At 42.2% G+C, this 24,724-nt stretch overlaps 1 protein-coding gene and 1 long non-coding RNA gene across 7 annotated transcripts in view; both read left to right on the top strand.

Annotated features, from left to right (window-relative positions):
* The window catches only part of MAP2K5 (mitogen-activated protein kinase kinase 5), a 235,646-nt gene that overhangs the window by 172,726 nt on the left and 38,196 nt on the right, over window positions 1-24,724 (top strand). For 4 of the 6 annotated variants that reach the window (XM_006184035.3, XM_032480891.1, XM_032480888.1 and 1 more), the window contains 2 exons: window positions 3,655-3,681; window positions 3,995-4,027. The exons of the other annotated variants lie outside the window; for them this stretch is intronic. In XM_006184035.3, coding sequence (XP_006184097.1) covers window positions 3,655-3,681; window positions 3,995-4,027 — 60 coding nt within the window. The remainder of the gene's footprint in view (window positions 1-3,654; window positions 3,682-3,994; window positions 4,028-24,724) is intronic. 6 annotated transcript variants of the gene reach the window in all.
* Window positions 11,256-24,699, top strand: LOC116664052. Its single transcript, XR_004320348.1, has 3 exons — window positions 11,256-11,265; window positions 16,558-16,560; window positions 23,115-24,699. It is a non-coding gene; the product is annotated as an uncharacterized LOC116664052 (long non-coding RNA).

The following is a 24,724-nucleotide window of genomic DNA, read 5'->3' as shown; positions in this document are numbered from 1 at the left end:
TGACAGTTGCCTTTGCAGGATCACTTTCCAAAGTCACGGGTCTTATTATAGGAGCTTTTCTAATTGCCAACTGTATGGTCCTTGCAAGGAAATACGTGGTAAATGTTACCGCAGCTAATACCCTAAGACCTCACTGATGATTTAGGTCCGCCTGTTGTGAAGACTTTCTTCCCAGTTTCAACATACAAGGGTCTGCCTTACATTAGCATGAGGCATAACTGTCCCCTGTTAGTGTGGCTTAAAATCTTGGATCTCACAGCTGATGGAAGGAAAAAGAAGCCATGCCCAGAAGAGGGAGAGGTTATTTAAGGAGTGTTTCAAAATGCTGCTGGTTCTGATTCTAGAGACTGATGAGCAAAGCATACAACTGGAGCGATTACTGGTCTGTGCTGTGTCCCCAGGTGGCAGTTAGACATCGAAAACTCAACACAAGCGGGACGTAGAAGCGGAAGGGTGGACTTGGACATGTTCGTTATAAACAGCGTCTCGTATGTTGTGAGGTTCAGGCAGTACGTCAGCCCTAACGATATTATGCTCCTCTGAACTCTGCCCTCGCAGCCAAGCTTCTGGAAGGCAGACCCAGAATAAAGAGAGGCATTCGCGAAGCCAACATTTTATATTGAGTACCCTTAGTACCGCTTTTAATGTGCTATAAAACTAGGGGCTTCACTTTTTCATGAACTGTGTGCAAAAGCAGAGGCAGTGACTGGAGGTCGACTTTGTTTGGATCTGCTTTATGGTTTCTGCGCCCGTACAGTAATGTGATCTTGAAAAAAGTAAGCAACAAAGAGTTTAGCAGTGAAAAATATGCCTAATATAAATACAGCCGAGTACATAGCAATTCAGAATTGGAAAAATATGACCGTGGCCTTAAATTTTCTGGTGGAATTAACAGAGGAACAGAATATAGCCTTTAAAGCAATATATCTGAGCCAGAGAAAGGCGATAATACATCTAACTCTGGTCTACGTGGCATTCATATAAAGGAAAGCACAGTAGCTTTATTTAATTGAGAAAATGAATCAATTACAATGATGTTGCATCATCAAATTCTTGTGATACAGAAGATAAAAGTCACTGCATTGTGTAACAGTGTTAAAAAGTAATTGAGTATCTGAAGCATTTTGAATCAATTTCAGGTACTGGCACTGCTACCTTAATACAGAATTTATAAAGATGATTTCATATAATATATTGCTATCAAAACTATGTAATAAAACCCAGTAACAATGTCTCTTTTTAAAAACCTGGGCAAAACAGTACGGTTCTAAGATCATAAAACAGACTTTGATATGCTGTTTCTCCTATTCTTGTAGTCAAGAGCAAGCATTAAAAAAGTACAGTTTTAAGTTGTCTTCATCTATGCTTTTAACCCACAGAACAGGGCAAGACGAAGACTTTTTCCAAGGTCTGGGTTCACGAGGACATTTTCTGCCATCAGTTCATTTAGTTCACACAGCTCATGTTCCTGGGAACAATGTCTCACAGTCCATTCCTGAATTCATTTTGAAACATTATCACTTAAAATGTTTGCTGCGTGTTTTCCTCAGAGAGTTTGTAATGCCCATGACTGCTGGAAATTTGTGAAAAGCATTCTCTTTGATGTCAAAAACGGATTTCTAGGTGTTTGTTCCTTTACAAGTAACTCTTCCTGTTGAATTAGGTACGTCTTGCTAAGAATGTTTTGGCCAGGGAGGGATTATCTATGTTCTTGAAAAAAAAATACAGTTGACCCTTAAACAACGAGGGGGTAAATCTGCATATAATTTATTTTGCCCCCCCCCGACGTTGGAGAATCTGAGGTTCCTCTGCATCTGTGTATTCAACCAACCCTGGACTATTCAGTGCTGTAGTATTTACTATTGAAAACTGTTTACATATTAGTGAACCTGCTCAGTTCAAACCCATGTTGTTCAAGATCAATGGTACAAGCAAACACCAAAGATACCTCATGTCATAGGAGACGTTACCTGGGCTTTTCATGATTTTTTAAAGGTACTGTGGCTTGTTACCAAAATCCTAACCACTCCAAGGTGATAGTTCACAGCTCTGTCTTCCTTTGTAATGTCAGTCCCTCCCTGCAGATCACAGACCAGGGGAATAGAGGGAGCAGTAATTCAGGACAACATTAATAGGACTGTCAAAGACTAACAGCCAGTCAACCTGGGACAGAAGTTCCAAGGAGTGGTGACTGGGGAGTGCATGATGAAGGGCCAGGAGCAGGAATGCGTGGGCACCATGTTCAGTTGAGATAATACTTGGGAAAGCACTTTTTTAAACACTCAGGCGCTAGGCAGAGGGTTCTGCTGATCAGCCAGATGGATGCAAAAGAAATGCAGAAACAGGGCTTCTGCCTTTGAGAAGCTTATAATCCAGCTGAGAAGAACCCACGTGCCAAAACTAATCATTTACCAACTTTTCCATGCCAAGTAAATACATGCAAATCCAGTTGTTTTTAAGTAACGCTGTGATCGTAGGCAGAGGTGATGCTGGAGAAGGAGAAGCGTGGAAGGAGCCCCAGTACAACCACAGCCTGTTCCCGCGGCCTTGGGCCTGCCCAGCCACGGGGAGGCCCCGCTTGCCCATGCAGACTAGGGGTGATCGTCCCTGCCAACCTCAGGGTGGCCTGTACGACCTAATGAGAACATGCGTGTGAAAGAACTTTTTAAGGCACCATTAAAAGCATATAAGGGACTGTTACTATTTTACCTGGATTTTACCAGCTGGTTGGAGCAGTTGTCCCAGCAAACAACTGACCCCTCATTAGTCATTTTGATTCCTGAAATTTTCCTCCTTAGGAAATTTACCTGGGACTCCATTCTCATTGAGTTTGTAATAACTGCAGGCATTTGGGAGGCTGGGTGGGGAGGAGGAGAGACGTTGAAGGGTTTAATACTTCAACTACTAAGTGGATGTTTTATTAATTTGGTGTCACATTTTAATAACTTTCTAAGAGACGTGGTTTACGGTGTTAGATGTGTGAGCAGCCTGCCTTCAGAACAGACATGCTTACGTGATCCTGCTTTTTACCTCCTGAGAAACAGTGTTAAAACTTGGCATGAATTTGATTTTCCCAGGGAGCTTTGCTGCCCTGGAAACAGGCTGAAGGAACTTTGGAAAAGGTGGCGTCTTCACCCACTTCTGAGTCAGAGGCAAATACTTCCACCACATAATTAAAGTTTTCTTCACAAAATAGGGGATTGTGAGCAGACACTGGCAGCAATCCAAAATTCTAATTTCTGACTATGATTTAATTTCAATTTTAAATAAATCGGTTTTTAATTTAAAAAGAGTGAGCTTCATAACATCAGCAATGATTGCAACATGAACCCCAGTGTTCACAATCTAGCAATATAAAACATTATTTATATCTGAGTCGTAAACAGCCTTTTGAAATGGATTATGGTTTTTCTCCCTATTCTAATACAACCTGGAGGGTACTAAAAAGTGTTGTGTGAAATTAACATTCTGCTGACTTTCGCCTATAAATGAGAAGCGAGCTATTAACATTTGTGTATTTTCATTATGTAAATTGTGTTAACACATGCCCACAAATTGCCACCAGCAATGCAATAATTTTCTCTCAGTGATCATAATGTGTCCAAGTGAGTCATTTTGATTATGACATGCTAATTACATATTGCCTTTTTTCAGATTCAGAAAAACCAGGGATCTTTAATGGTAAGCTTTATGAGTTCGGAAAAAAAATTCACTTTTCTTTTTCCTGATGGCTGCTTCCTTTGCATGCTCGAATGCCTTGTTTTAAACTTAGCAAATTGCATTTTGAAGAAAATGCAAACCTTTAACTGCCTGTATTAGATTAGGTACCATTAGAAATAATAGAACATCCTGAGCGTCAATGTTTTTATAAGAGTTTGCTGTTGTTGATTAATCTTGCTATATTTTATTGCATTAATGATTTTTTTCTTTCCACTCCACTGTGAAGATATTGCATAGAGGCTAATACTTTTTCCTCTCTCCTTCCCCATTGCAGCCTCTCCAGCTTCTGCAGTGCATTGTTGATGAGGTGAGGCATCGTCTTATGTGCTTTCACTCCTAAAGTCATTCCTAATGGTGTGGAAAGCTTATATTTTGTTTCCTAATGAAGCACAATGCCCAACATCCTCGGAGCAAGTGGTGTCGTATGGCTCTGAGCTGTGGTACGTGAACCGGCCTCATCCTGAATCCGGCTCCCCCGCTTCTGGCCAAGAATCTCGGCCAAAACAGACTGTCCCACAGGCTGGTCCTCAGGGGTATCAGAAGCCCTAAAGACAAAACACGATAATATTAATTTACCCTCTCTCTGGCCAGATGGGGATGGAGCCGGAAATTAAAGTGGTATCATTTTTTTTTTCCCATAACAGATATTTAAAGTCATTCGGTAGGCAAGGGTCAGAGTTGAACAGCAAACATAAGCTGGATAAAATGCGTTCCTCCTTGCTTTATTTACCCAAAGCATATCGGAGTGATAAAGGCATTCCAAAGCTCTGGGTCAGCAGTTCAGCTTTAATTTCCTAATTAGGAGATCCCCCCTGAATATATCCCTAACTTTCTGTGCTTGTACCCCGTGTTCTCACATGTTCAGTCATCCTGCCTCTGGTCGTCCTTGTCCATCATGTTTCACTGTCCCTTTGCCTTCATGGAGTTAAGCTGCCTGCATTTCTTCCCAGTCAGCTCTTTCTTCTTTTAATTCTGACTTTAAATTCCTTATTTCCCCTTAAATTAGCAGTCTTACAGTGCACAAGACTCTCGATTAAGAAACATTCATTTTTTTTTTTTTTAAACTGAGTTTTTCTGGGCTTGGGCTTGCCTGCCAGCAGTGTTTATTTTTTTTTAACTTTAATTTTACAATATTTAAAATGCTTGTAATGAAGGCCATAAATGATTCAGACAGGAAAGTTTGAAAGAAAAAAAAGCAAATCGTAATTCATAATTATTCCTCTCAATTAAACATCTGTATAACTAGTTATGAGATTTGGGAGAAAAAAATAAAGATTCTCCTAGGAAAAAAACAAACACATACACATATCACAATAATAGAAAGAATGGGGCTCCAGCATCCTTAATGGCCGTGTCAGTCAGTCCATGTATCCCTTGCAAGCCATAAACCACGTTAGTGCAAAAATGAAGGCATCGTCCTGAAACAAATGGAGGCCCCATTATCTCAAATATCAGACAGGCCTCCTGGATCTAATAGCTCATCAATATCTTCTGTCATCTTTGATTCCAAAAGCATCTATCCCCATCAGAATCCTCCCAATTAAACTGGTTTTTCCTGAAGTCCCCCTCCAGCACTGCTTAGGGACGTGCCCAGGGAAACTGGGTCTCCCCAGTCAAATGCACAGCCTGCCACGTTTCCCGGGCTCTGCTCCTCTCGGTCAGCCAGGCTGCTGAGCGGCAGAACGTTCACGTTCAGCATCTTCACCAATAAGGAAAGTATCGCTGGAGAGCTCACTTGAGTCTTTTCTGGATCAAGTGGACATTTTCATTCCCTACTTCAAGTAGCAGTGATTGCTATTAAATTTAATGTATTTCATTTGTTTGATGTAGGTAAAATCTTGAGACTTTTGACATTATCGTTAGGAGATGTTCTAAGAAGAGAAGTTCTTTGTGGTGAAAGACAGTAGCGTGTGACTTAAATCAAATGTTTTTCTTTATAGTGTTTCTTCCTTAGTTGAGAGAAAAATATAACTTAGACACCTACTCCCATTTACTCTAAAAACATTAAAGTATGTTACTAGTGGAAACCTGGAAAATTCACATTGTCTTTACTAAAGCAAACATAAATTGATCTTGGAACCGAGCTGATGTTTAGTGTTAGGGAGGAGCTGGCCAGGTGCATGCACCTTAGGCAAGCATCACAGCTTCTAAGAAGGGTTGACGGGGTCCTATAATTACTGTGCTTGTCCCATGTTTGTCAGATTTCTCATTTCTCATTGCTTGTCCCGTGTTTGTCAGTGTTCTCAAAGGGTAGTCCGAGGGCAAACTGCACCAGAATTACCTGGTGCTCTTGCTCAAAAAATGCAGGTTCTTCAAAACTACAATGAGGTATAACCTCACACTGGTCAGAATGGCCCTCATTAAAAATTCCACAAACAATAAGTGCTGGAGAGGGTGTGGAGGAAAGGGAACCCTCCTACGCTGTTGGTAGGAATGTAGTTTGGTGCAGCCACTATGGAAATCAGTATGGAGGGTCTAAAAATAGACTTAACATGTGATCCAGCAATCCCACTCCTGGGTGAACTCTCTGGAGAAAACTCATTTGAAAAGATACATGCACCCCAGTGTTCATAGCATCACTACAATTAATAGCCAAGACATAAAAACAACTTAAATCTCCATTGACAGATGACTGGATAAAGAAATACACACACACACACACACACACACACACACACACACACACACACACACACAGGAATATTACTCAGCCATAAAAAAGAATGAAATAATGCCATTTGCAGCAACATGGTTGAAGCTGGATATTGTCATACTAAGGGCAGTAAGCCAGAAAGAGAAAGAAAAATACCATATGATATCACTTATATGTGGAATCTAAAAAAAAAGACAAATGAACTTACTTACAAAACAGAGACAGACTCACATTCATAGAAAACAAACTTATGGTTACCAGGGTAGTAGAGGGGGTGGGGAATAAGTTGGGAGTTCGAGATTTGCAGATACTAACTAAGATATATATAAAATAGATAAACAACAAGTTTCTACTGTGTAGCACAAGAAACTATTCAATAGCTTGTAGTAACCTATAATGAAAAAGAATATGAAAAGGAATATATTTGTGTACATGTATGACTGAAACATTATTCTGTACATCAGAAATTGATGCAACATTGTAAACTGACTATACTTCAATTTAAAAAAGAGAAAAGGTTGGGGAGGGTATATAGCTCAGTGGTAGAGTGCATGAGGTCCTGGGTTCAATCCCCACTACCTCTATTTAAAAAAAAAAAAAGATAAACCTAATTACCTCCCCTCACCAAAAAAAAAAAAAGCTTAAAAATCTTTAAAATTTAAAAATAAAAATAAAGGAAGAAAAGTACCACTCCTAAGGGAATCTAATTCAAGCAAGATGGATGTATTTGGAATCGTGTACAGAAGCTAAGCAAAGCCCGGTGTTATATACCTGACTATTGTGTGGATGCACCTTGACCTCCTAGCATGGCCTGGCAAAGAATAAAAACGAGAACAAGACAGGTGGACAGGAACCAGCCCTAGAGTGGCCAGAGGTGAATGTTGGCAGTTGGGAGTCAGGAGGTAGAATCATGGGACAAAGCCAGAGTCAGCCACCAGAGAGCCAAGTCGAAAACATCAAAAGTTATGCAGAGGAGTAAGAATCATGCACATGAAACTTGCGCCGCAAAACAGGAACCGGAAGGGTAGCCAAGGTAGCCGGTGAATCGAGCTGCAGTGAAAAATCGGGACCATCCAGTTTAATGTTGGTGGGTGGAGTTTATCGGGCTTGGACCTGGCTGACTGAGGATGTGAGTGCTGTCTCAGAACCATCTGTGCCTCATAGTTCTTCTGGCAAAAGCATGTCTTACTTTAAGGTCCGTATATAATCAGGCCCTCTCCAAGTCCCTGAACAGCTGAGTGATGAGGCACTTGGACTCACCGTACGTGATACGTGTCCCTGTGCCGTGGTGCCTTAGCCATCTGGTATCTTCAGGGAATAATGTGGCCCTTACTCTCTGGATAACTGATACTACTTTAAGCTCAGACATCAACGAGGAAATCTGCATTTTTAGAAAGAAGTGTTTCTAGAATGTATTTGGCTTCTGGCAGCTTGTTGACAAACTCGAGTGAATATCACTTAACCTTTCTTGACGACTCAGGGCCCCGTTTTGAGCGCGGTGCCGACATAAACGGTGATGCATCGATGCCCTCGAGGGCTGCGGAACTCTGTGGGTCTTGCCTTGTTCTTTCACTGAATTTTACCAACCGTTTTGCCTGTGTGTTTGGCCTCGGCACTCAGTGGTGTGCTTGGGCCTCTTGAGGTGTGTAGAGTCATTGGTTCCCAGACTAAATGGCCCGGCACGTGTGTGCTGCTCTGTTTGGTGCTTTCCTCGTGTTCTGTCTCGTGATCACCTCTGCTCTCTGTGGTTACTCCTCGGTCTTGTCAGTGGCTACTTGCCGCCCCAGTGATCTGACCACCTTGTCTTCGGTCTTTGCACTCCTGAGAGTGACCCTAGAAAAATTAAGAGGTGACAGTTGAAATCAGTTATCCAAGTGGTATGTGTAAAGTCAGACACACTCATCTGAGAAGAGAGGCTGATGAAGTAAAATGAGTGGGCTTGTGTTCGTTCATTCAACAGATAGTTATCAAACAGCACCTGCTCTTCACGAGCCCAAGTTGACCGAGCCGTGCTCAGGACAGCCTCCAGGCCTAAAGAGAACTGGGCCTCTAGGCAGGGCACCCAGTCCAACTGCCGGTTAGGGTAGAGAGACAGAAACACAGTCCCAAACCCTGGGCCAATACAGTGTTCTGGGACTCAGAAAGCTGTGTAGCCATCTCATGCTGTCCCAGTGCCTGGGCTTCCAGTTTGGCTGGCAACAAAGGACTGGCTGTACTGCTAATGTGGCAGGTGGGAACAGAACACTGAGTCGCCAAATCCCATGCTGGCCAGGGCCAGGTGGTGGTGGACGTCAGTGGACTGAGGTGCTGGGAATTGCAAAGACTGAAGTGGAGATTTTCCCCTTGAGCCTGCCCCTCAAGAAGTCCACAGCCTTGGGGAAGATGAGGATATGGAAATGAGGCATTATGGTTCGGTATAAGGTGCATACTGTACACCTCAGAGGCACGAGGGTTTGTTCTGGGGGTGGATTAGGAGCAGGCCCTCGGGGGAGGTTAACATTTAAGCTAGGTCTTAAAGGATGGGTAGAAGTTTACAAGGTCAAGAAAGAAAAAAAGTCCTGAGCATTTATCCAGAGAATACTATAATTCAAAAAGACACCTGCACCCGTGTCCACAGAAGTTCTCTTTACAATAGCTAAGACATGGAAACAGCCTAAATGCCTATCGATAGATGACTAGATAAAGATACATACTCATAATAGAATACTACTCAGCCATAAAAAAAGAATGAAATAATGCCATTTGCAGCAACATAGATGGACCTGGAGATCATCATATGAAGTGAAGTAAATCAGACAGAAACACAAATACCATTTGATGTCACTTACATGTGGAATCTAAAAAAAAAAGAGATGCAAATTTTATTTACAGACCAGAAATAGACTCATGGACATAGAAAACAAATTGTGGTTACCAGGGGTGAAGGGGAGGGATAGATTAGGAGTTTGGGATTAACATATACACATTACTGTATATAAAATAGATAAACAACAGATTTCTACTGTATAGCACAGGGAGCTATATTCAGTTTCTTGTAATGAACTGAAATGAAAAAGAATCTGAAAAAAATATATATATATACATATGTATATAAATGTATAACTGAATCGCTTTGCTGTTCACCTGAAACTAACATTGTAAATTGACTACACTTTAATGAAAAATAAGAATTAAAATAAATGGAAGGAAAAAAGTAAACATCATACAGAAGGGCTTGAAACTTTCTTGTGAACCATTTTTTAGTTCACAGATGTTTCAGAATATTCAGGTTGTCTGAAATATGATAGCCAGAAAAAATGGATTATTACTCTGAGTACATATATGTTTCAAGCATAGCATAGCTAAAAATAAGTTTCTGTCTAACATCTGTGGGTACTCAGCTGGACAGTTAGCAAATCCCTGATTTATACTTCTGTTTATTTATTCATTTTACTAGTTAAAAATGAATTCATATAAGTCATGTTTGGTACCCGATCAGAAGTCTCCTCTACTTGATAGGATATAAAAGCAACACACAAAAATCAATTTTAATCCGATAAACTAGTAGCCCAGAATGAACAACCCAAAAGTGAAATTAAAACAATTCAAGTTACATTAGCATCAAAAAGAATAAAATACTCAGGAATAAATTTAACAAATGAAGTGAAAAACTTCTACACTGAAAATTATAAAACATCATTGAAAGAAATTAAAAACTTAAATAAATAGAAAGACATCCTATGTTCATGAAATGGAAGACTTAATATTGTTAAAATGGTTGGTGCTCCCCAGATTAATCCACAGATTCAGAGCAATCCCTGTCAAAATCTCAGTGGGCTCTTTTGCAGAAATGGAAGAGCTGATCCCAAAAATCATGTGGAAATACAAAGGACTCAGAGCAGCCAAAACAGTCTTGGGGAAAAAAAGAACAAAGTTAGAAGATTCAAACCTCCTGATTTCAAAACATACTAAAAAGTTACAGTGATGAAGGTAGCGTGGTTCCGGCATAACAATAGAATGTGGAATAGAATTAAGGGTCCAGGAATAAACCCATGTGTCCGTGGTCAGTTTTTTCTGACAAGGATGCCAAGACTGTTTAATGGTGAAATAGTCATCTATCTTTTCAACAAATGATGCTGGAACAATTGGAAATTGGCATGCAGAAGAATGAATTTGGAAGCCTCCCTCACATAGTCTACAAAAATTAACTCAAAATGGATCAAAGACCTAAATGTAAGAGCTAAGACTATGAAACTCTTAGAAGGAAACATTGGTGTAGATCTTAGATTAGGTAACAGTTTATTAGATACGACATCTTCAGGACAGTGGAGTCACTGTAGCAGTGCCAGGGTTCCAGGCCCATAGACAGGCAGAGCCAGAGTGAAGCCCAGCTCTAAGGAGAGGACCTGTGTGTCCCAGTCTGGGAGGTGGGGGAGAGGATGGCTTTCCCTGTAAGGGCTGCAGCTCAGAAAGCACTGACACGGATGCCACAGTGGGGACAGAATGCGGGGCGGTGGAAAGCAAGTGCCCAGCAGAGTGATGGACAAGAAGAGGTGGGGGTGGTGTTGCTTTGGGGCCTGGCCTTGGGTCCTCATTGATGAGGAGGAGCAAAGGCGGCTTGCTTAAGATGGGAACAGGACCCTCTTGGCCCCCAAACTTATTTAGTAGCCCATTGTTACAAAATCCCATTTGTAAAAGTCTGTGCCTTCTGTGAGTTGTTATGACTATATTTAATCATAAAATGTAGTGAAGACATAAGAGAGCCTCCACTGTTACCTGCCTGGCCGGCGTATGCGCATCACTACAGTTACTCAGAAGGGCCACGAATGGGGACAGTCATCCACGCCCCCATCACCTGAACTCGCAAGAGGCTTCATGTGGACTCTTCACTGAGACATGATGGCTCCTCCGATGTTTTCTAGAAATGCCAGCAAACATTTCAGTGCTGGGAGAGAGCAGTGTTTGATGCCAGCCCCCACCTGGCAGCTCAGTAAAGAAGAGGGTGGCGGCTGATCACACAGCTAGACACTTCCACATGGGCGGGGCAAACCTAGAGGCAGCTAGCATCTCTGTTCTAGAAGAGGGTGGCGCATGAAGAGAGAAGGGGGTGAGAAAACAGAGGACTGGGAAAGGGAGGAAAAGGAGGAAAGAGTCTGCTTTACAGCCACATACAACCTAAAATGCTTCTGAGCTCTTCTGCCTGCCTTGTCCTAACACCCCACCGCCACAGAATTAGCCTTTAAAAACTACAGATCTCAACCTGCCAAACCCACCAGGGATTCCACGCCCCGCCCCCACCTGTAGGGTAATAACTGAGTTTATTATTATTAGCACAGCATTTGAGATTCACACCCATTTTTTTTTTCAGCCTCACTTTGGGTGCAACATTAGTCTTCGTAGCTGCCCCATATTTCATACTTGGGGTTGGGTTCCTCCCTCTGCTTAGAATGACCCCTCGCTTTTATAAATGCCTAAGCGTTCTCCAAGGCCCAGCTCAGAAGTAATCTGCTCTTCGAAGCTGTCTCTGCTGCCTTTCCACCTCTCCCATCCTCCCACATGCCCACCCAGGGCTGGGCGGAGTTCAGCATAGCGTGTTTACAGAGCTTTATTATAGTTGTCAATCATACTGAATCAAATTTAGTTGGCGAGTTCGTCTCCCACTAGACCATGAAGTCATCCAGGACAGGGCTTTATCCCCACACCTGGAAGAGATCATGGCCCAAGCAGGAGCACAGTAAACGCTCCTTGAAGTAAATTAAAATAATGGATTTTTCCAGCAGGGCTAGTCCTGCGTAAAACGGAAAGTGCTCTAAGTTTGTCTTTTCTTCTACTGAGGCGCATCCTATCGAGCTGGAAAGGACGGCTGAGTTCAGAGGTCATCGTCCAGAAACATTTGTGTTTTCTCTTTTTTTCTTTGAAATTCTTTTTATCGAAATATAAATTACATAACATGAAATTCACTCAGATGAAGTGTACAGCTCAGTTCCAGAACATTTTCATCCCTTCAGAAAGAAACCCAGTGCCTGTTAACAGGAGCCCCCAGTTCCTCTCTCCACTCTCATCCCTCGCAGCCAGTAACTGATCCACTTTCTGTCTCCCTGGATTTCCTGCTGTGGACACTTCGTATGAATTGGGCCATACAGTATCTGGCTGTTTGCCTTGTGTTTCTTTAATTTAGCATGTTTTCAAGGTACATCCATGTTATATAGTATGTATTGATACTTCATATGTATCTATGGATGAATAATATTCCATTGTATGGATATACCACATTTTTGTTTATCGTTCAGTTGATAAACATTTGGGCTGTTTCTACTCTGGCTATTGTGAATAACGTTGCTGTGAACATTCACGTACAAGTTTTCATGCGGACATATGTTTTCAGTTCTGTTGGATATTTAGACCTAGTGGTGGAATTGCCGAGTCATATGAAAAAGCTGTTTAACTTTTTGATGAATTTCCGAACTATATTTCACAGCAGCTGCACCATGTTAGATTCCCACCAGCAGCTTATGCGAGTTCGGATTTCTCCACATTCTCATCAACTGACCTGTTTATTTTCTATTTGTCTGTTTTTTTGTTTAAAATTACAGTCATCCTGATGGATGTGAAGCAGCCTTTCATTGTGGCTTTGATTTACGTTTTTCCCATATAATTAATAATGTTGAGTGTATTTTCATGTGTTTATTGGTCATTTGAGTATCTTCTTTGGAGAAATGTCTATTTAAATCTATTGTTCATTTTTAAATTCAAGGGGTTTTTATTATTACTATTTTTTTTAGCTGTAGGAGTTCTTTATATAGTCTGGATACTGGGCTCTGAATTTTTTCTCCCATTGTATGGATTGTCTTTTCACTTTCTTGATGGTGTCCTTTGACACACAAATGTTTAAATTTTTTATTTATTAATTTTTTTTGGACTTTGAAGCCTTTGTGGTTTGACCAGAGGGTAGGAAGCTTAGATCTCCACCCTGTCCCCACCCTTCCCTTCCCCAGCACCCTCGTAAAGGTCCTTAGAGTTCCATAGGTTGTAGTTTGAAAACCACCCATGATGATGCAGACAGTCATTCTGTAAACTTGTCCCAATCCCGGAGCGAGGTACTGGTGATCGGGAGTGAATCAGATGCCATGACCGCCAGCAGAGTGTCTGCTCTAGTCAGGGAGACAGGCCAGCAAACAGCCATGTGTGAGCGGCTAGCTCTAGTCTAGACGACAGGCCGTGTAAGTGGTCTGAGCCTTGGCGGCCTGGGTCCTCGGAGGAGCATAGTGACTGTTGTTTAAACCCCCTCTCATAAATGGGTATTAATGATAAGGTGTTTTAATGATGTTTGAAGCTATAAAAATTCTAGACATATTAAAGGTGTGGACAAGGTGCTGGGGAAGCACAGGGAAGAGAGCTGATAACGAAGGGGGTGATGAGGTACCAAGGGGTGATGAGATGGGAAGCCGGAAGGGCCAGTCGAGGTAGGTCGCCGAGGCCCCGGGGAGAGTTCAGCATGACTGCGGTGCTTGGCACAGTGTTAAAAGAGGTGGGGCAGTGGCCACTTCGAAGGCCCTTTACCCACTGCACCTGCAGGCATCTGCAGGAATGGAGGGGTGGGAGGTGAGAGAGTTTTAGGCGGAGGGTCAGCAGAACCAGACTTGTGTTTTAGAAAAGTCACTGGTGGGGCTGGGAAGGACGGGTTGGGAAGGACGGTTAGGAACTTAATGTGCCCGATCAAAGGTATAGGGGTTTTAATTAGGACAGAGTTAGCATATTTGAAGGGTATTTAGGAGATAGAATAAACTGGATTTGGTGCATAATTGGATGTAGGGGAGGGTGGAGAGGTGGGGTCATGGGAGAAGCATTCCACTTGGGCAGCCAAGCCCTCGCTGAGATGGGGCGTGGACGCACTTCGTGGGAAGAATATAATTAGCGTTCTGTTCACTGGACAGCACCAAGCACCTCATCCTAATTCCTGTTTTAGACCCAATTTTAGGAAGTTTATCAACTAGACTCTAACACTCTGGGCTTTTCATTTCTGTCTTCCCAAGACAGTCAGTCCTAAATATTTGTTGAATGAAATTTATACATGGTTATAGGAACTTATTACTACTTTTTTCAAGACCTCAGAAAAACAAATCCAAAAAGTAGTAGAGAGTATATGATCAGGAAGATACTTAGCTAATACGTATGGTCCTTTATCAAAATTCAGAAGTCTAGCCTTAAACTTTTTGGTCTATACAGTGTTTCCCAATGTCATGTCACTTTCCCACAAGACTCTATTTTACAGAAGAGGAAACTGAGGGGCAAAGGGTTGGTCTCTTTCTACTACACTATAATTATCCTTGATAGAAACAAAAAGTGACAGCTGAACATTTTGGCATGAAAGAGAGAGATTATTTTAAAAACTGTGGAAGAAGACAGCTCAGGAAGCATTGCAGACATGCCCCAAGGGCAGAGGTATATTACAACACAGTTCAGTTTATAGGAATGACTCCATGTCGTTAAGAATTGAATTCTGTTCTGCATATTCTGTGTAAGGTGGCGGGGAGGAGCATCTGTCCTCTTAGAAAGGTTTTTATATACAGAAGATTTGCCTCTTCAACCACTGTTATCTTAAAAAATGTGTTCATGCAGAATCACTCACTTTTGGACTGGTTCACTGAGAAGCTGCTGGGCTGTGAACTTAGCAAGTGCTCTCTGGGATTTGGGGATGGGGGAGTCGGGGCGTGAAAATCACTGCCTGATAATACCTCCCTAGAATTCAAAAAGTGGGATTAACCAACTTTTGAGGAAGCAATATTCATTTTTTCCCCCGGAGGGACTTTGCTAACTTCAGAAGCCAGAATTCTGGCAAAAAGTAAAAGGAACCCTCCCCGCCGCTGCTAGCATCCTGGGATGATGCCCTGTTCCTTTCACAGCATGTAACGGCAGGTGGTTTAAAGCGACACAAGACTTGATGGCCTGAGCTGTCTGATGACCCCGGGCAGGCCTGGAGCCTCCGACCGCAGTGACTAACACTAACCACTCGCTTAAACGGGTGTTGATGATGTGGGATTTATGTTATTTGCAACTTGTATGAGTTAATGACTGGGAGGCATTAGAACTCGGTAAGTTAATACAAGTGGATACACAATAGTCCTGTCCCCCAGCAACGTTGTTAACCAGACCTCTGCCTCGTAGTGCTGGGCGTATGGAATTGGGAGCCTGAAAACCGACACTCCTCTTTTATGCAAGGCACCCTCTAGAAATCTGATATCTCCTTTGAAGAGTCCAGTATGTTTAAATTAATGCAGTTTGACTGATTTGAAAATTGAAAATAGGTTAGCATTAAGGCCATGATTCCTTTAGTAATTACTTTTTCTGTTGGTAATAACTGTTTCTTTGGAAATGACATTAACATTCTACCAAAACACAGCAGTAATCCAAAAGTTAATGTTCTGTTCATTTATAATTATATTTAATTCATATTTATGAGTTGTTGGGAGGGAGGAGAAAGAAAGAAGTAAGTTTAAAAAAAAAAGTAACAGAAGAAACAAGAGCAGAAATTTTCCTGATAATGTGAAGAATGCAGAGTCACTTAAAAGTGGGAAAAAAAATTTTTTTAATTCAGTTACATAAAATCAGATTTTATTAGCTACTGCTGAAAAAAATCTATATGTTTATCATTTCTTAGTGAGTGAATTCAGTGGATAGACTTTTCAGTTCTTCTTTTTCACTAGTCAGAATATTAGTATAAACATCCCTGACTTTGAGCTCAGTAAGTCAGATTTGGTGGTGGTTGTTTTTTTAAACCAGGAAAAATTCTGCATCCTTAGGCAGTCATTGAACAAGTAGCTTTGTGTTGTTTTCTTTGGATTGACCACGAAGCCTGATGTATTATTAATGAATCAATTTCTTGGTGGTGAAGGGCTATGAATAGCGTTGTGTGACTGGACAGTCGCCTGGTGGGGCCGGTTTTGGCTGCTGTCACTTAACATGTGTTGCTCTATTGTGCAGTCCTACCCAGCCGCAGGACAATGCTCATCTAGTCCAGCATGATGGGACCCGCACACCCCGAGCCCAAGTTGGACGCCAGGGTCAGTTACCGAGCAGCTCGGGCTGGGGCTCGGGTCTGCCTCACTGCCCAGTTGCTGTAACCATTTCGCCTGCCGTTAATTTCCCCTAAACCAGGGAAGGCCCATTTGCGAACAGCGCAAATGTTCTCAAAAAGAGATTCCAAGCTGGTCGGCTGGGGTGTTGCCTCCATTCCGGAATGGAGGCAGCGTTCCAGGGAGGGTGGGTTCCTTCCTTCCTCCTGGAAATGGAAGCGTCTGGGCCCACGAGGCCCCTGATGTTCTGAGGGCCAGAGCAGCAGATGGCATTCTGATTTTCCAAACCCTGATGAACGTCCTAACTGAACTTGTGCATTTCACAGTATGTAGTTCTGTTTTTTTCCACTTCCTCTCCCTTCCTCCCTCCCTGTCTCCCTCTCTTTGTTCCTCTCGCACTGACTCATTTTAAACTGATGCGGGATCTCCTTCAGCCAGCTTTCAGTTCCCTTCTCTTTGTGTTCACCACGTGGAACCAGGTAGGGCACAGTCTCACATGTAACTCTCAACCTCTGAGTCCCAGCTGACATAGCCTTTGTGTAAGCAGATCCCACTGACGCTCCTGCACCGCTCAGCCGCTGGAAGCTCTTTCCCCGTATCCGTAGCTTGCAGTGAAGGTGGCAGTAATTATTTTAACTAACAGTCGAATGAACATTCAGGAGGCACACGGTGTGGCAGTGGTGGACTCTGGATTGCAGCGAGTTCCAGGAGTCTCACTGGATGGTGTTATGGCTTGATGATTTTTCAGGACACGGACCTGCCAGGTTCTCGCCCTTGAAGGGAACGTGGGTGTAGTTCAGCTGTTTTTGTTTTCCCTCTTAATCCTTTACCTATGAACAGAGGAATGACTCCTTTCACTTAGGAAACTGTTAAGGGTTTTCCTTCACCCCTAGATTTTCCTCTTGCATTTTTGTTCAGTACAGTTTATGATCTACCTCTCGTCTAAGATCGCTTGTAATCAGCACCTCTGCACGTAGAACCTGGTGAAACGCCAGTGTGTATATTAGCATTATCATTTAGGTCCTGGATCCAACATGTGTAGCTGGACTTTTCCTGCGGGAAAAAAAAAAATTGACCTTACCAGTGTATGAAATTCAAACACTATACAGGGACAAGGTAAAACCACAGGTAGGAATTGCTGAATAATTACCTTTAGACCAGCCTGAGCGGGAGGCTTCCCACGAGGGTGAGCTCATTTAATGGTTCCTAAAACTCAATCTTGTGGATGTCAATGGTCATGCTTGATTATTTGCAGTAGTGTTTTATGAAAAAGCAATAGAAATGCATTGGGAGGCTACAGAGAGAGAGAGAGAGAGGACAATAAGGGGTTTTACTTTTGTAAATGAAATCCCTTTGGTGTGAGACAAGCATGTTTTTTTGCTGCTCTGCCTAAGCCATTGGAAAGAGGTGTCTGTGGGTGTTAGCGTGCGTGCGTGTGTGTGTGTGAGTGTGCTGCTCATATAGGCACCTCTGAGTAATACTGTGCACTACAGCTTATGACCAACAAGAGACCTAAAATAAAAAGAGAAAAAAGATGTCCATTGGCTCTGAAAAGGAAGCAATTACAAAAATGGCTTAAGAGATTAATTCATTTTCCTGTTCTCCACCTACCTGTTTTCAAGGAATTTTATAAAACCCCAAGATCTTTTCCATGTGTTTCGAAAATCTCCAAGTAAATGTAAATCTTTTAAATGACAAAAAGGCAAAGGGTTAGTTTTGATACAAATGACAAACTCTGTTTTCTCTCCTTTTATCCTGGTACTGAAAAACTGCCAAAACATTTAGGAGAAAAACAAAATAGGAAAAAAATCCGTATCGTTTGAGATTTCAGAGATTCCTTTAGACCAGTTCATTTATATTTTGTGTTTTTTCTAAGCCATCTGGTTGTGATGTTCACTTGGCTCATAGTTGGTTCTCCCGTGATTTAAAGGTTTTTTGGGGACGGTGGGTGTTTCAGTGGTGAAAATTCAGGCCTTTTGCCCCTGGTTCCAGGTCCATCTGAGTCGAGTTAAATGAGCTGCTACTGCCAGCCAGGACCCAGTGGACAACTTCAGACCAAAATGCCCACACGTGTAATTTGTCACGTCTGGCAACCCAGAGCATGGGGTGACCCGGTGTGCAAATTGAATCATCTTTCACTCTCTCCGCTCAGGGCTTGATGTGGAGTGGGATGAGTAAGAGGGGGGCTCCCTGGTCTCAGCTGAGGAGGGTCACGTCCATCTGCGGGCCTTCCTAACGTCAAAGCCTCTCCCTCACCTCAGCGCTGTCCCTCATAACACCCTGCAGATTAGGCCAGTTCCGTCTGCACTGCAAAATCAAAAATACACTTAGTGTCAAAATACTGGCTTTTCACCATGACAGGCTGGCCACATTTTTAAGTGAACTACATGTTTTGAACAAGCACTGATTGACCTGGTACAAGGCTAGTGTGGACTTCTGGTTTACTCATATCTTAAGGGGTCCAAGTCATTCTCTGGCTGAGCACTTGTGCATCCATTTCCCACCTTTCTCTCACTAATGAGATGCAATGGCTTTTTTTTCCCTGGCTGCCGTCTGTTACAGAAACTTACAGACATGAACATCCAGGACCTTCAAAATATTAAAACTAAGCTAATTTCCCAGAATCTATCACTGGATTACCCTTTGACCAGGTAAATTTTTGGTTTGTAGATTAGCTTCAGTGGAAATCTTTAAAGGTGATGGAAAGACGTTTTTTGTGTGTCTTTTTTCTCCCCAGATGAGCTAGGTTTGCTCCCTAGTCAGGAGCATATTTGTCCTGTGGATTCTGCTGTTTCACAGAGATGCTGTTGGAAGGCAGGGGAAAATGGAGAGTCACAAAGCAGTTTGGGATCCAACAAGGCAAAATGCTGTCCTGCCCAATGTGAAGCCACTGGAATCACAGGCAGACAGCCTTTGACCCCAGCACTGCGGACGGAAGTGGAGCGATCCAGGGGGCTGTGCCAGTTAGTCTGAACCCCAGTGTGTGGGACCAGAGATCGTTGCACCAGGGCCAAGGGAATATCAGACTTGAATTAAAAGATTTACGTTTCAGATGTTAGAGCATAACACTCAGTACTGGTCAGACTGCAGGCGATTCTCTGATGTTAATCACCTGTTGGCTCAATGGCCCGACACCAAGAGGTCTAGAAATAGGTAGTTAAAAACTGTTAAAAGGCTGGCTGTATTTCATTTAACTTTCCTGGTTTAATCTAACCACAGCACAGCTGACCTTGGAATTCACCAGCGTGGCCAACGCCTTGAGATTTTTGAGAAGTTGTCCTCCTATCTTCCTTGTGTTTTACTGCCAACAAGTATAAAATCTTGATTTGAAGGAATGTCTGTTTTGCATAAAGAGGAGGGGCCATGACACAGATTAAGATGTTCAAGGTCCCTTTACCCCCCAGGTGCTCTCGGGAAGTGAGGAAGGAAGATGATCAGAGAATAAAGACGGTGTCTCACGGCCCTCCAGACTCCTACAGTTGTTTCCCCATCACTCTTATGCGTGCACGTCTTAACCCCCTGAACTGTACACAGATTATTCCAGGATACGGATTAAGAATCAGTCATCCCCAGTGCCAGCCTAGTGCCTTTGACATGGTAGTGTGTCTAGAAAATTTTTGAATGAATGACCCAGTAAATAAGTAATAATGCTTGTATTATTTTTATACAGTATTTTATGTCTATGCCCTATTAGTGTCTGAACTAACCACCACATCATTGTCAGGTTCCATTTTCATCTTATGAATTAAAGGCAAAAAAGAAGTCCTCAGGTGTATTTTTCTAAGCAAGAGTCCGGCAACTTTTTTCCAGTTGAATAGGTATGCCAGGCTTCTCCATTCTACGAAGCAGGGCTCCACTAAAACTCTGGACCTCATGAGTTTAAAAAAATAGCTCCTGACCTTTTAGTTTTAAACATTCTATTGTGACATCATTTTAGATTCACAGGCAGTTGTAAGAAGTAATACAGAGAGATCCCGTGTACCTTTCACTCAGTTTCCCCCAGTGGTAACAGTTCAGAAAGTACAAAATCACAACCAGGAAATTGACAGTGATCCCATCCACAGAAGTCATTCAGATGCTGCCAGTTTTACGTTCACGGATGCACATGTCTGTGTGTGCGCACTCGCATTCACGCACGCAAGCATTAATGACACAGATCCCTTCAAAGCCAAGAAACATGGTTTACAAAAAAAAAAAAAAACTGTGCCTTTAAAATAATGATCTCCCTTTTAAGTCGTTTCAAAAGCATTTTTCTCATTTATGTTTTCTATATTTGGAGTATCCAACTTACCTGCCCGCACTGAAGATCACAAAGTGTGCTAGTAAGTACCCTTCCCCTGCATGTGAACTAGCAGCCACTGTGGTTGAAATTGGACCTCCTTCTCTCCCGTCCCCTCCCCCACCTCGTTACAAGTACACACACATACACACACTCACACACACGTACACACTTTCAGATTTTCTGCGGCTTACCTTTTTTTGTGCCTGAGTACCTTGCTGACAAGTGCTAATAACAAAACACCCAGAGAGAGTCCGGCTGAAGTTAGCATACATTAAACATTCTGAACTTGTCCTTTTGCTCATAGATTGTGCATAATTAATAATTAAATAGTTTCCGTTGTAATGGGTTGACCTTCCTGAACTGTTCATTATTCACACAGCAAAGGCATCACTCAGACTTCGCGTGCGTTGTCCTTCTCTGTTCTCCGGCGTGCCACGCTGCGGCTTCAGTTGTTGAGCAGAAGGGTAGTTCCCGGAAACGTCTGTGACTTGGAGGCTGTCCTCCGTCATGAGCAGAAGTGCTTACCGAGATGGTTTACAGCAGCCCTTTTTATGCGTCGGTTGCCTCTCTGTACCAGGATCCAGCCTGTCTCCCTGTAGTGACTCTGAAGTTGATTCAGGACCAGACTCTCACTCAGGTCAAGGCTTTTGGTTAAGGTTGTGTCCACTGTTTCTTTCTGTACCTCTGTGCTTAAAAGTTCAACAGAAGAGCATCTCCAAAAAAGCCCTTGAGATGAAGTCTCGCACCCAGGGTCTTAAAGGAAGTGATTTTATTGACAACTTAGGGTCCGTTTCAGCCAGTACTGAGAGTTACTAGTGTAACTGCTTCTCCAGTTTGTGTTTACATTTTCGAAATGTATTTTTTCTCCGACTGGCCTGAGCCCACATTTCACAGAGAACTTTTTGATAAGTAGCAGCTATGACTTTATGAGATCCTCTGAAACCCTGGGCATGGTTCTGTCTTGCTCTAACCCCGCAGTGACTGGCTGCTTTCCGTCCTGGGCACCCTGGAGATGCTGGGGCAGCTGTACTGTGAGCCTCTCTCCCTCCTTCGCACAGATTGGAATTAGATCACAGAGTAAGTGGGTTCTTGGAGGTTCTTTATATCTTGATCTAAACTAACTTCTAATTTTACTTGCTTAAAAATGAGAGAAGTGTACTTAAAAATCCTCTAGTGTGGTGAACCCTGTCGGGTCTGTTCATTTGCCTTCTCTGGAATGTTAACTGCCTGCGTGCTTATTTTTTGTGGAGTTGGAGGCTCTCAGAGGACTCCTTTGCTCCCATGTTTGTGGTGTTCTGACCCCTGCCCCACTAGTCAGAATTCTGTATCTCAGAAAATTCTCCTCTGAGATACACAAGAGACATGGATTTTAAAATGAAAAGAAATACCTGGCAGTGTGCACGTGAGATTAGAATTTACCCCCGCATCTTTGATGACTGATTCTTCCCAGGCACCACTGAGATGAGAATCCACTCTCTGTGGTTCTGCAAAGTCGACTTGAGCTGGCATTTTCACAAGTGAAATAAATTATTCATGGGTACCACCCAGTGTTCCTTAGCTTCATATTATGAGGAACTTAACAGGCTACAATATCAGGTCTTAAATAAAATTAACTACCCATGCAAAGATGTCACAGTTTCCTCATTTTGTTTCTCACCCATATTAAAATGACGTCTTCATCAAGTTGCCTGGTCAATAATTCATTGATTTACTCCTGGTATCATACTTTGAAAGGAGGCCCACACTGCCATCACATTTTATATCAGGATCTTTGTAGAAAACCAGTCTAGAATTTTAACCATCTTGGTAAATATGCAGCCACATAAAGACAGTAGGCTTTTTTCCCCCTAAGCATTCCTTGTAAAGCAACTATTACACATTCACTTCCAGTACTTACAGCCACCTAAAAATTTTCAGAAAGGAATGATTTAGAGAACTACCTACCTGACCAGAGTCCATAATTTTTGTACCTCAGACTTTGAACTCTCTTTTTACTCATGGTGTGCGAGACAGTAAAATGTCATTTCTTGAGCTGGGCCTTGTAGAATCTTACAGGCTTGGTGATATATATGGCTTTTCTAAAACAGACCGGGCTGAAATTGATTTCATGTTTTATTTTTGATCTTCAAACTGATCGGACTTCTGTGACCATTTTATAGCACCTTTATTGAGGGCTTGTCATGTTTCTGCGTGCCTGGTTTCTTTTGAGCCGACTATTTCATCAGCCCCCTCATTTTTCATGTCCTGTCTATGTAATGCCTGCATGTAATCCTTTGAACTTGGCAAGATTTTTACTTCACTCCCATTTTCCTTTGTTTTCTTTTCCTTTCCTCTTGGAAGCCTTTCCCTACTGATGAGAATTTTAAGTTTAGCTTCACTAACCTTCCCCTCTTCTGGATGAACAGAGTAAATTCAAAGGTGACAGATATGCAAAAACTCAGAAACATTTGGTTCACATCCCTTTTCTTTTAACCTCTTTGGGGTTTTATTTATTTCTCTTTTTTTGGCTGCTTTGACCCCCTCAGTTCCTTTTGATTTAATTGTATTTTCCAGCAGTTTCCAATTGTTTGAATTGAAAACAAAGCCTTAATAAGAGTTCTAGTTAATTTTCTGTCTTGTAATTACCGATCTCATTTTTCTGATAATTGGCCACAGCAATTATATGTATATTTACTAATCACATAGGAGGCTGTGCAGTTGTATCTGTGTGCCACCATTGATAATGACATGCACATTGCAAAGGTACTTTTATCATCTTCTTTTTTCCACTACATCAAAGCCATTTCCTCTCGTTCGCAATAATGAATACATGCATGCATTTGACACAGTTGTGTGCTGGAGAAATTGTTTGGCTCCCGCCAAATGCTGCATGCTCTGAGTTTCTTGCCTGCAGCGCTGGAAGGTTGTATGTAATGATATATTGCTCATCCAAATGGCCAAAGCACTCCAAAGCACAGTGAGATTAAAATAAGTCATTCCTTTGTTAATTTAAATAGGTGCATGTATCATACTTTGCAGGGCACTTTGTGTAGGGATGTCAAGGAGGAAAAAAAAAGCCGCCGAAAGGTATTTTTAATAGCAAATGAGAATAGATGAGAATGGAGTCATTTGCAGCTGCCTACTTTATGTGGCTCTCTTGTTCCAACTGTAGGTCTAATGAGATGACTGTTAAAGTACTCTGCAGTGTAATTTCATTACATCCTGAGCCGTTACACTATAAACACAGTGGCGCTCTCTGTCATTCTTGGAAAAACTCCTAAATTCTTAAAGCCTTCCTTTGCAAACGGTAATGGGGTTTGCTCCCTGTGTTACGTGGCAGTTGTCGTTTGTTGCTGTGTAGTTCTTTTGAGTGGCTCCCACCTCCACCCTAGTCCTGGAGGTGGTCAAGGTGGGAGTTTTTCATTGTGTCCTTAGTTCACTGGTTTTCTCATGAGTTTGCCCAGACTGGCGAATAAGGCTGAAATTCCTTTTCAGGAAACAGCCTCTGGTATAAAAGCTTTTCTTTTACAGTGGGGAGGGGGAAAAAAAACCAAAAGCCTCTGACCAACATGATCCAGTTAGGGGCAAGCAGTTAAGAGCAGTTGAATATACAAACAAATGTAAATAAAAAAGAAAGTGTAAATAAATTGCAAATCCAGTAAAAGAAACAAAGGTCAACACAAGAATAATTTCACAGCTCTTTGTTAATTACAAGACCATTTGCGTGTTACTTAAATAATCATTAATTTCTCATTTACACTTCCGTACCTTCTTTCCTGCCCTGTGGCTATCATTGTCCTTTTTTCACCTCCCTTCCCTCCTTGCCTCATGTTTCTCACCATTGTGAAATGTGTGTGGCTTTAAATCTGGCATTTTTACATAAACATGTGAAAGAGGGTGTAGACAGTCTCTTTAATTGGATAAGGACCCGTTTTCCTTTGCACATGGTGGCGAATCCTTGTCATTTATTCATCTTTATATGCTCCTTTGGGATGGAGGGGGGTGGGTAGGGGGTAATAAAGGAAGAACGGGAATTGT

Source organism: Camelus ferus, chromosome 6, assembly GCF_009834535.1.
Source record: "Camelus ferus isolate YT-003-E chromosome 6, BCGSAC_Cfer_1.0, whole genome shotgun sequence".
Classification (NCBI taxonomy): Eukaryota; Metazoa; Chordata; class Mammalia; order Artiodactyla; family Camelidae; genus Camelus; species Camelus ferus.
The sequence above is the reverse complement of the archived record's forward strand: the minus strand, read 5'-3'. Positions and strand labels throughout refer to the sequence as shown.